General features: G+C 47.8%; 1 protein-coding gene across 3 annotated transcripts in view; it reads right to left on the reverse strand.

Moving 5' to 3' along the window:
* Positions 1-12,223, reverse strand: part of LOC138283857 (mucosa-associated lymphoid tissue lymphoma translocation protein 1-like) — a 977,541-nt gene that overhangs the window by 411,657 nt on the left and 553,661 nt on the right. For all 3 annotated transcript variants that reach the window (XM_069222019.1, XM_069222018.1, XM_069222020.1), the window contains one exon: positions 11,857-12,032. In XM_069222019.1, the coding sequence (XP_069078120.1) occupies positions 11,857-12,032 (176 nt within the window). The remainder of the gene's footprint in view (positions 1-11,856; positions 12,033-12,223) is intronic.

The raw sequence follows: 12,223 nt of genomic DNA on the forward strand, positions 1-12,223 counted from the left end.
ACGCAGTTGGTAATTAGGCCATATGGGACCCTGAAATGGCGGCTGCCTGACCTCTAAAGCGGGACAGTGGGATGTGAGGTAACTGCGCTAGCGTTGTACACCGTCGCGGTAGGCGAGCGAAGACCGCGGCGCAATGCTGCGTTGGTTAACATTGGACCCTATGGGTCCCAGGAGCCAATGACGTTGTACGCCGGCGGTGATGGTACGCACCGCCGCGGACGTGACCACCATTTTCTAACTGTTTAATCACTCGATACCTGATCTTCGACAGGAGAGGACCTACACTGCAAGTGCTGCTGTGACCTCGGTCTGGAAGAGACAATGGCTCGTGCGTCTGGGGAAAGGGCCCCTGCCTTCACTGCAGATGAGTTGGAGAAGCTCGTCGAGGGGGTCCTCCCCCAGTACACGCTACTGTACGGTCCTCCAGACCAACAGGTAAGTACACAGGGAGCATGTTGTATGGGCTATGCCTGTGTGGAGAGGGCTGGTTGTAAGAAGGAAGGGGGCAGAGTTCTGAGTGCATGAAAGACGGTGAATGCATGTGCCACAGGGCAAGGGTAGGGATGGGGGCCACTCACTTTGACGGTGCAGTTGTTAATGACTTCTCTTCTTCCCCTGTACATTTCATGTAGGTCAGCGCCCACCAGAAGAAGGATATTTGGCGTGCCATCGCCAAGGACGTCCGGACCCTGGGGGTCCACCACAGACAGAGCACCCACTGCCGGAAGAGATGGGAGGACATTCGCCGCTGGAGCAAGAAGATGGCGGAGGCTCAGCTGGGGATGGCCTCCCAACGTGGGAGGGGTGCCCGTCGAACCATGACCCCCCTGATGTTCTGGATCCTGGCGGTGGCCTACCCTGAGTTGGATGGGCGCTTGAGGGCAACACAGCAGACACAAGGGGGTGAGTACACTATCATTCAGCTAACTTTGCGCGCAGTGAAGGCGTCTGGGTGGGGGAGGAGGGCTGTGGGTGCCCCTAGGCCAGGGCGAGTTCCGTAGGCTAGGCCCATTCATAAGGCATGGCCCTGTGGCCCCCCACCCCACCTCTGTAGAGTGCCAAGTACTGCTATTCATGCCCCAGGGTCATCTACCTGTGCAGATGTCGTCCATAGCCTTGTAGGCCATTTCCCAGGAATTGTAGAGGCCAACAGCGCGACGTAGTGCAGGGAGCTGCTGTGTCCGTATTGTCCGCCAACAGTAGCGTTAAGCCATGCACTCAACCTGTCTTTCTACTGTTCCCCCCGCCCCCTTTTTTTGCGGTCTCCCTGTTCTTGTGTGCATTAGCATCATCAGGCGGAGGTAGAGTGGCACCGGAGCACGAGGGAGCTGCATCCCACATGGGCACGGAGGCCCACACTATGGACTCAGAATACACCAGTGGGACGGGGAGCACCACGGCAGTCACAGGATTTGCAACCAGCGACACGGACTCGTCCTCCGATGGGAGCTCCCTTGTGGTGGCGGCAACATCTGTGCCCCGCACTACTACAGGTACAGCCGCCACCCCCCTACCAGCACCGCCCTCCCAGCAGCCCCTCAGCGTGTGCCCCGTGCCCGCTCACCCAGGAGGGTGGGCATCACCTTCGCCCCAGGCACCTCAGCCCCTGCCCCTGTCACCTCTGCTGCCCTCAGTGAGGAGGCCATTGACCTCCTCAGGTCCCTCACTGTTGGGCAGTCTACTATTTTGAATGCCATCCAGGGTGTAGAAAGGGAGTTGCAACACACAAATCCATTCCTGGAGGGCATTCATTCTGGCAGGCTGCCCTTCATCGAACCCTTCGAACTCTGGCCTCAGCACTGATGGCAGCCATTGTCCCTGTGTCTAGCCTCCCCCCTCCAACTTCCTCCACCCAGACCCAATCCCCTGTACCTCTGCCTATCCCAAGCACACTATCAGACCACACAAGGGAAGCTCAGGCAAACATAAGCACCACACATCCCACAGGCACTCACGCAAGCATCACACACATACTGACACACCAACATCCACTGCCTCCACTGTGTCCCCCTCCTCCTCGTCTCCCTCCTCCCTCCCAGTCTCGTCTACACACACACCTGCATGCACTACCACTACAGCCACTACGTCCTGCACCAGCACACCCACCCCCACACCCCGCTCACGTGCACTCACCACCCCACTACCATTTACACGTCCCCTGTGTCCTCTCCCAGTGTGTCTGTGACGCCCCCTCCGAAGATACACAAACGCAGGCACACACCCACCCAACAGCCATCCACCTCACGACAGCTTCCAGCGCATGCACCTGCACCCAAATCCACAAAACTTACACCTCCTACAACCACAACCTCTTCCTCCACTCCCAACCCCCCTCCAGCTACCCGTCCCAGTGTGTCCAAAAAACGTTTCCTGTCCACCCTTAACCTATTCCCCCCCCCAACTCATAGGTCCCGTACTAGCACCTCAGCCAAAAAATCTCCGGGACCAGTGGGGCCTGTTGTTACAGGTATGTGGAGTGCACCGGCCACCAGGCCAGCCAGTGTAGCACGGAGCCACAGCACAGCCAGTCCCCCCCCTGTGAAGCACCAGAAGTTGGACAGTGCCCGGCGGGAGAGGGGGAAGACTCCAGCCAGCCAAGCCGCTCACAGGGGTCCCGGGGGGAGTGTGGACTCAGCTGTGACTCCTCCCAAGGTGGGGAAGGGGCAGAGGAAACCTGCAAAGTCTGGGAGGAGCAGCACGGGGCAGAAGACCGCCATCATCCCCGCCGGCCAGGAGGCCACCGCCAGCCCCATCGTCACTGCCCAGGAGGAGGCCACCGCCAGCCCCATCGTTACTGCCCATGAAGAGGCCACCGCCAGCCCCATCGTTACTGTCCAGGAAGAGGCCACCGCCTGCCCCATCGTCACTGCCCAGGAAGAGGCCACCGCCAGCCCCATCGTCACTGCCCAGGAGGGCCCCGCAAGCCACAGCCCAGCTGACCCATGAAGGACCGCCAGCCACAGGCCAGCTGGGCAATGACGGACCGCCATGGCAAGCACCGCTGAACAGGGCAAGGACCACTGAACAGGGCAAAGACAACCATGGCAAGCACCACTGAACAGTGCAAGGACCGCTGAACAGGGCAAGGACTGCTGAACAGGGCAAAGACCGCCATGGCAAGCACCGCTGAACAGGGCAAGGACCGCTGAACAGGGCAAAGACTGCCCATGGCAAGCACCGCTGAACAGGGCAAGCACCGCTGAACAGGTCAGAAACTGCCAACTCAAGCACCGCTGAACAGGGCAAGCACCGCTGAACAGGGCAAAGACCGCCATGGCAAGCACCACTGAACAGGGCAAGCACCCCTGAACAGGTCAGAAACTGCCAACTCAAGCACCGCTGAACAGGGCAAGCACCGCTGAACAGGGCAAGCACCGCTGAACAGGGCAAGCACCGCCATGGAAAACACTGCTAACCCATTTACGGCAGGGGCAGTGACGCAACTGGGACCGTCACGGGGTGAGTGCTGTACTCTGGGCACCAGATCCCCTCCAGAACCAGTGGAGACATGCATCGACTTGAGAGACTGTGGCTTTGCACTCCCCAGGATGGTACAGTGGGCAACCCACCCACTGTAGAGACTTGAGAGACTGTGGCTTTGCACTCCCCAGGATGGTACAGTGGGCAAGCCACCCACTGTAGAGACTTGAGAGACTGTGGCTTTGCACTCCCCAGGATGGTACAGTGGGCAAACCAACCACTGTAGAGACTTGAGAGACTGTGGCTTTGCACTCCCCAGGATGGTACAGTGGGCAAACCAACCACTGTAGAGACTTGAGAGACTGTGGCTTTGCACTCCCCAGGATGGTACAGTGGGCAAGCCACCCACTGTAGAGACTTGAGAGACTGTGGCTTTGCACTCCCCAGGATGGTACAGTGGGCAAACCACCCACTGTAGAGACTTGAGAGACTGTGGCTTTGCACTCCCCAGGATGGTACAGTGGGCAACCCACCCACTGTAGAGACCTGAGAGACTGTGGCTTTGCACTCCCCAGGATGGTACAGTGGGCAACCCACCCACTGTAGAGACTTGAGAGACTGTGGCTTTGCACTCCCCATGATTGATCAATGGGCAAGCCACCCACTGTAGAGACTTGAGAGACTGTGGCTTTGCACTCCCCAGGATGGTACAGTGGGCAAACCAACCACTGTAGAGACTTGAGAGACTGTGGCTTTGCACTCCCCAGGATGGTACAGTGGGCAACCCACCCACTGTAGAGACCTGAGAGACTGTGGCTTTGCACTCCACAGGATGGTACAGTGGGCAACCCACCCACTGTAGAGACTTGAGAGACTGTGGCTTTGCACTCCCCATGATTGATCAATGGGCATGGAGCCCCCTCGTGGATCTGGCATTGTGCACTTATCCGGCTGAGGTGCCCCCCTTTCCCTTCCCCCTGAGGTGCCTGTTGTATTTCTATCTGATGCCCCAGCAGTGTTCACTCCATCATGTTCGGGTATCTTGTGTGGGCCTCGCCCATGCATTTTGGGCCCAGTGGTCCACGGACTATGAATGATGCAAAACCTGCACTAATAATCGTGGTGTATATTTTGTTTATAGTATATATATATATATATATATATATATGTATATTTTTGCTTACTGATTTTTGATATATTACAATAGTTACACTAATTTCCTTTTGTCTTTGCATTCTTCCGGGGGGTTTGGGGGGTGTTACTGTAATGTATAGATAAGCATTGGTGTGTGTGTTGTAGTGGATGAGGGTCGGGGTGGGGGTTGGGGTGTTGAGTGTGTGTGTCCCTGTTTTTTGCCTCCCCCCCCCTTATGTCGTAGGTGCAGTACTCACCGTGCTCTTCGCCGCCGGTGATCCTCGTAGAAGAGCAGGTAGACTAGCGCTGGAAGAATTTGAAGTTCCGGCTCCATGCTGTCCTCCTTCCTCGTGGGGTGTGTGGAGGTGAGCGTTTTTCATTCAAAATTCCTGTTTCCGCCGTGTTTTTATCCGCGTTGTATCCGCCCCGGAAAAGGTGGCGGATTGGCCTGTCATAATAGTGTGGGCGGTACATTGTCTCCCGCCTGTCTGTTGGCGGTGACTGCCAAGCTGTTGGTCTGTACTGCCGTGGCGGTCTGAGTGTTAAAGTGGCTGTCTTTGTTGGCGGTTTCCGCCACGGTCGTAATTCCAAAAGTTTTACCACCGGCCTGTTGGCGGTCTTACCGCCACTTTAACACCGTCCGCCAGGGTTGTAATGACCCCCATCGTCTTTTAGCTAGAGACATGTGGGGGTTTCGTCTCTTTAGCATCTGAAATTCATTTTTGTCAATCTCTTCCCTGAGTTGATTTTGGGTGCCCGTGTTAAGGTCATGGCAGTATTTCAGATAATGAAAGAATAGATGCTTACTTTACCATTGCTTAAAAAAATAGAAGGGGGAGCAGATAGGCAGATAGCTGGTATCCCTTTATTGGTTAGTAGGTTATAGTTTCAACTAAGTTCATTGGTTCAAAGCTAGGATGGCGAATAGGTATTTAAAGATTGGAGACTTCACTCCTCATTAGTTCATATAACCATGGAGGAAACCTGTGTCGAAGAGGAATCACTGTTCTTCAGATTCTTCCTCTTCTGATGAGGAGAGGGGACACTCTACAAGCCATTCTAGAGGCTGTTCCAGACACTCCAGTGAGAAGAAAAAACATCAGTAGGAAAGATCTCCGACGTCTAAAGAGCTGCAAATGCCAGTTCAAGATGTGGTAGGTAAAACCTTGAAAGAAGAGAGAAGCTAAAGAGGTCTTTTTTTCTACTGATTCTGAGCTTACCTGAGTTTAGAGGTTGGTGCTAAATATATTTGCAGAGAAGAGGTTGCCCAGCTTCTTGAGCATATTAGACACAATATGGGGTTTCTGTAAGTGGTACAATCTGTGGATGAATAAGGCCTATTTTCATACTACGTCAAATCTTCATATCTTTCCATGTTGCTCCATGAAAAAATAAAGACTCTTATTTTCCATGAATGGAAGGACCTGGAGCATCTGAGTCTTCCCAAGTTTCTCCCAAAAAGTACACATGGGAAGACTTTGAAGAAAATCAATCATCATTGACGCCATGTTAGTCACTTTAATTTGCCACACACCAGTTAGCCCCGAAGATAGCACACCCAAGGATGAAGTGAATAAAAAGACTGAGAAGCAAATAATATGTCTCATAGAGCTGGTAATGCAAATTACAGCAGAATCCTTAGTAAAGGACCTTGAGAATTTAGCAGCTGCAATGCAAGAAACATGAGAACTATTCTGAGTTACTGCTTAATATGGTGCAGCAGGAAAGGTTTCTACAGATATCCGATGTAATTCAATCAGATCAGCTGTTTTATTTACTGGTGCCTCGGACTCGGAGAGAAGACGTGGTTAATAGACTGGAAAGCAGAGGCAGCAGAAAAGGCTGCTCTTTTTAAGATCCTGTGTCAGGATAGGAAGTTGTTCGGAGATCAACTGGAGTGAATAGAGACACAAATTTTCAAGGATGGGAAGCATACTGTGCCTTATAAAGGAAAGAGCAGATCCTTAAGAAGCTATGATGATAAAAGGAAAGGGTCTTCCTACAATATGAACAAGTTAATTACCTTTAACTCAGCAGAAAAATTCCAGATTCGAAGCTGACGCCAGGGAATTCTAAGGTAAGGAATCTGCAGCTAGAAGTCTCTATCAGATATCCTCCTGCAGAAAACACTTCAACCAAGAAAGAAGGATAAGAATTCAGATCCCACGGGCTTCAAGTCAGGTCCGAAACAACAGAGGTCCTGATTATCATGAAAGGAGATGTTTCATGTTGGGGGCTTGGAGAGTGGATGTTCTTTCTTGCCCTTGGCCATGGGGACTTTTGTATGCCTTTCCCCTGTTCCATTTGATAACGACGCTCCTAATGAGGGTGAAGTTAGAGACAGCATCTGTGATTCTGATTACACAGGCCTGGGTTTTCTCTTCTTGGTTCTCTCTCATTGTGAAAATGAAGAAGGATCAGGATAGGTTCTTCCCTTGGACCCTCCTCCATGAATATTTTCCTCATTTATCTCAGATGGTCCTTTGCCATCTTCAGTTAGTCTTGAGGTTGGAAGGCTATGGTTATAGGAATTAGGTCTCCCAGATAACTTAACTTCTACAATTCAGGCTTCAAGGAAGGAGGCAACTTGAAAGTCAGCCCTCGTTTTCTTTCTATAAATGGTGTGAAAGTAAAAAGTTAGAACCTTTGAGATGTCCAGATGTTTCAGTCCTCCAATTTCTCCAAAGTGTTTTTGAGTTAGGTCTTAAACACTCTGCACTAAAATGCCAGTGGGCATCTATTAAGGCTTTTAGGGAGAACTGTGTAGATGCCTCAATGTGAATTCTAGACTATTCTTCTCAATCAATCAATCAATTTGGGTTTATAAAGTGTGACTAATCACTCGATAGGGTATACAGGCAGAAAAAAAAGTAGGAGAATTGGGTGCTTTTTCAGTCAGATATCCCTGCATGAGAGTTTTCTCAGATTGTGTTGTTTTGAGATTAGCCCTACTTTTCTCCCTAGGTTCCTTTCAAAGCTAATCTAGAGCAAGAAGCTGTTGTCCCTGCGTTTTTCCATCTCCTTCTACCCCTTGAAGAGGAGGAACTGAATAAACTACATGTAGGAAGAGTTCTGTTGATATATTTTGAGAGGGTGTCTCAGTTTAGGAAAACAGAGTCACTATTTGTACGTTTTGTGGTAGTTTACAAAGGTTGCTGCCCTTCTATTCAAACTATGATTATTATGGCTTATCAGAAGCAGGGTATTACACCTCCTTTGGGGTGCACAGGAGATCCACCAGAAGCATGCATCTTGGGAGGAGTTTTAGGGAGCCTTCCTAAAACGGATTTGCAGGGTGGCTACATGGTCAAATCATTCTACGTTTGTGAAACATTATAGAATTTATATTGTTAACAGTTAAAACATTGTTTTGTGGTGTCAAGGTTCTAACTGCTACGAAGTAAATCGTAGAAAATAAATTGCAGTTTGTAATGTAAACAACAAGAAAGTAGATGAGGAGGTAATGCATAACTTATTTACCAGTAATTCCGTTACTCCTAGCCAAGATTTCCCTGTTTCGAGCATCACATCCCTCCCTGTGAGTATTTCAAATGATTATAAAGGTGGTATAATGAGGAATTAAGAGTGGCTTAATATTACAGGCTGATTCAAGAAAGGAGGTATTCTTAATGGGAGAGGAAGGGGCTTGTTTTTCTTTTATTTTCTAAAAGAAGGAAATTGGGCGCAATCCTGTCTACGCCTCATTTGGTAATGCTTAGAACAAGGAACTCTAGGCTCAGAGTAATGGAATAACCAGTAAGTAATTCCATGTAAGCATTATAAAGAACATCTCACTCATCAGCACACAGGCGGAGACAGGGCAGGCCAAATGCTGGTAAGGCTGCTTCATGAAAATTGAGACAGACACCCAATATGCGCTATTAGAGCATAGGGGGACTATACAGGACACACCCAATGTCATAAACGCAGAGTTTGCGAGTTGTTATACTCCGCACCACCAAACCGTAACACCCAGGAAATTAGATCGTTCATATAACATATACCACTGGTCATTCTGAATGCTGAGCAGAAACAGGCTCTGGAGAAACCAATCGCTATAAGCAAAATTAAGGCTGCAATGGATACGCTGGCAAGGGGAAAGTCCCTCGGAAAAGATGGTTTACCAGCATAGTTCTAAGTTATGTTGTGTATAGGAGTCAACTGGCCCTCAGACTGTTGGCACTATATATCGCCTCAGCTGAGCTATGGCTTTTTCCAGAGTCTACTAGAAATGCTACAATAACACTTCCGCTCAAGTAATGGTAGTATTCCTTAGACATTGGATCCTACAGGCCCTTATCTTTCCTTAATTCTGAATACAACATTTTAGGGAAGCTACTGGTTGTACACTGAAACCCATTGACCCGCGCAATGATACATTCTGACCACAACAGGTTTGTAGAGGGCAGAGGTATACATACTCATTGGCAGACACTCTTGTGGGCTAAATAAGACACCAGTGCTTAACTTGTCACCTATGGTCACATCACTAGAGATAAAAGTATGTTCAAAGTATTGAGAAAAATGGGGGGCAAATGATTCACAAAATGGGTGAACCTCCTTTATGCAGATCCTACAGCAAAGGTGTGAACCGGTAAGGTATTCTCTGATTCCTGGACAATACACAGGGGTACAGATCAGGGGTGTCCACTATCCCCTCATTTATTCGCTGTAGCCACAGAGCCACTTTCATGTGTGCTGTGAGGGAAGGGGTAGGAACAAACTAGTATAAGTCATTCCTCTTCCCGATCGATGTCAGTGCAGGTGAAGTGTTCCCGTTGAAAGTGGGGACGGCCTAGGCGTGGCCATCTCCAACACTTTACATTTCTTAGTGTATGGATAAATCATCATAATTATAAATTAATTCATGCAATAATGGGAGAGCAGTGACTGTGATTCACACCTCATTCTCGTTCTATAAGAGGTTTCCATTGTCACCACTTGGTAGGGTAGCTATTGTAAAGATGTTAATCCTCCTGAGGTTGTTGTATTTCTTTTCGGCTCTCCCAGTCTTGTTAAAGTGCACTTTTATAAAGAGCTAAACAGTCTTTTTTAATTTGACCCAGGCCAGCAAATGATAGAAGATATTCATAGCATGCACCATGTTGCCACAGAATAAGAGCAGGATAGGACTGCCAAATTTAGAAGCTTACTACTTGGCAGCGCAGTTGATTTGGCCAATGAGATGGCTGTGATGCCCAAAAGAAAGGAGACCATGAAGTTCATGCCACGCTTGAGGGGGATTTAATTGTTGAGGGCACTACAAAATCCCAATTTACTTGTTAAATCACAGCTGAATGCATTTTGGACAGCCAAAAACATGTTGGCGGTGTTATACACGTACCTTGAAGGGAGTGATACTACATGTCCCTGAGATTCCTATCTCACTTATTTCTATACCTCAGACCATCTCTCTTTCTACCTCTGTATCAACCGTACCCCTCTTCCTCACCTGTTTATCTACTTCACATCTTTGATCTCACCAATATTTCCCCTTCATCCTTTTTAATCTACATGCCTGCCTAACTAACCTTACCTGAGCTGTCTTTCCATAACTGACACCTATTGTGACGTTGTTGCTCTCTACCATGCGACTTTCCATACTTATCTATCACACCTCTGTACCTGTCTATCTTTATTTCTCTCCGCCTCACGCTCTAACACCTCTCTACCTTACCCCTCTATGTACCCCACACCTCACTGTCTCTAGATTTTTCATTGTCCTACCTCTAGCTCTCACTATGCCTCTATCACAATCCAAAACAAATTCTTTCTGTACCCACCTATTCCTAACTCTTCTCACCTGTTCCCCTTTCTACTACTCTGATTCTTTCTTACCTCATCTTTCTGTCCTTAACTTACCCATCTCCCTACTGCCCTTTTCTCTTTACTTTACTTACCTCTCTCACTATGTCTCATTAACTCCCTCTGTACCACCTCTCCTCCCCCCCTTCATTTCTCTTACTTAGTGGAGTCAGAGGTCAGTGTGTACCCAGAAAAGTAAACACAGGGAAGGAAGAGAAGCAAGACAAAGGAAGAGAGTCAAGAAGAGAATGACCAGATTTCACCAGATAGAGTGGTGAAAATGCATAAAGCACTGCCCTGATTTTTCACTACTATGGTTAAAATGCCTACTGTGAATAGGGGTATAACGAATATGATGAAAATTGAAGCTAAAATATCAAGCGCTGTATGCATGTGTTTTATTTTACTATTATTTACTAGTTCACAAAAACATCCAACAAGTCATCTCTTCCTGTGTCTTTAGAGAAAAGGCAGAAATAAGTTACTAGGACACTGAATACTACTTAAAGTATTGTTACAGTACAAACAATTTGTATCTAAGGGCAAAACGAAATGGTTTACTCAAATCTTGTTCAAACTTTATTTAGGTACTGCTTCGCTGGTAGATGCTCTTGGCTGATATGACATGTTTCAATTTCTGAATGGTTAACATATGACTCACTATAATTTGGCACCATGAGAACCTGAAAGAGCTGAATATGGGTAATAAATCCAGTCCGAAGAAGGAACCCTAAACAGGTCTTGCCTAGGCGACCGAAAATCCTAAAAATGTCTTTGGCTGTCTCTGATTCAACATCAAGCACACAGTCCTGTAGAGATTGACAGTTTGTTGGTATTTTAAAATGCAGATTCTATATTTAAAAAACACGTTTTTAACATCTGTCCAAGAAGATCCCTGGACATACACATCGATATCAGCAACCAAAGAAGGCAGATAATACTAGTTGGGAGAACCATAACCAGATTGCATGTTATAGGGGATGGTGACCTACAGACCTTACTGCGCTGCTGCAAAAACCTTTTTTTAACCAAAAACAAGCATTGTCTGTAACTGCAATGAAGGATGTTAAAATCAAAGACAGGAAGAGCCTGGTGCAGGCATTTTGGCTTTCAACTCTAGCATAAGTCCATTGTTGGCTGAAACAAACAACTTTGTGATGGGGTGCAGGTGGCACGAAAAGGTTGCGAGTCAGTATATGTTGGAAATACACCCTGTACATCTTCTGATCTAGCATTTTTAACTAACAGGTAAGATGCAGTTTCATGTTAGGACTCACTTGGCAAAGGGCTCCTGGGAAATGGAGCGAGTCAAACAATAATAATATGCTGGTGTTGTTGCTGAATATGGACAAATTCTGCAATCTACTTCAAAAGTATGCATTGTATGCAAAAAAAGCTACAAACCGCAATTACATTTGGCAAATAAAACAACTCAATATGTGTCTGTACTTATTTCGGCACAACTCAAGAAAATGACCAAGAGCAACCAAAGCTTACCAACAGTTTATTTCTCTTTTGGCTTACGGCCTGCCCATTATGATACCACTGGTAATCTGGTGCAGGGATTCCAAGTGCAGAGCATTTCAGGCACAAGCACTTGCCAGCTGGTACTTTTGCTGAACTTGAATTTAGGACTACAATTGGTTCTCCTTGCCACCGTACAGGTAGCAGTGCTGAAAAAGAAAAAAGCTAAATGTAATTACGTTTAAAAGGATGTTGTAAATGACAAGTCAGCCCTACACAGTATAAATGAAAAAGCATGAAATCATTCAATTACAAAAAAGTCAGAATTGAAAAACTGCCTCCATGGTGATGCCAGAACTCCTGATCTTTGCAATCCATCCTGCACAACTTGCTGACCATT

Source organism: Pleurodeles waltl, chromosome 3_1, assembly GCF_031143425.1.
Source record: "Pleurodeles waltl isolate 20211129_DDA chromosome 3_1, aPleWal1.hap1.20221129, whole genome shotgun sequence".
Lineage (NCBI taxonomy): Eukaryota > Metazoa > Chordata > Amphibia > Caudata > Salamandridae > Pleurodeles > Pleurodeles waltl.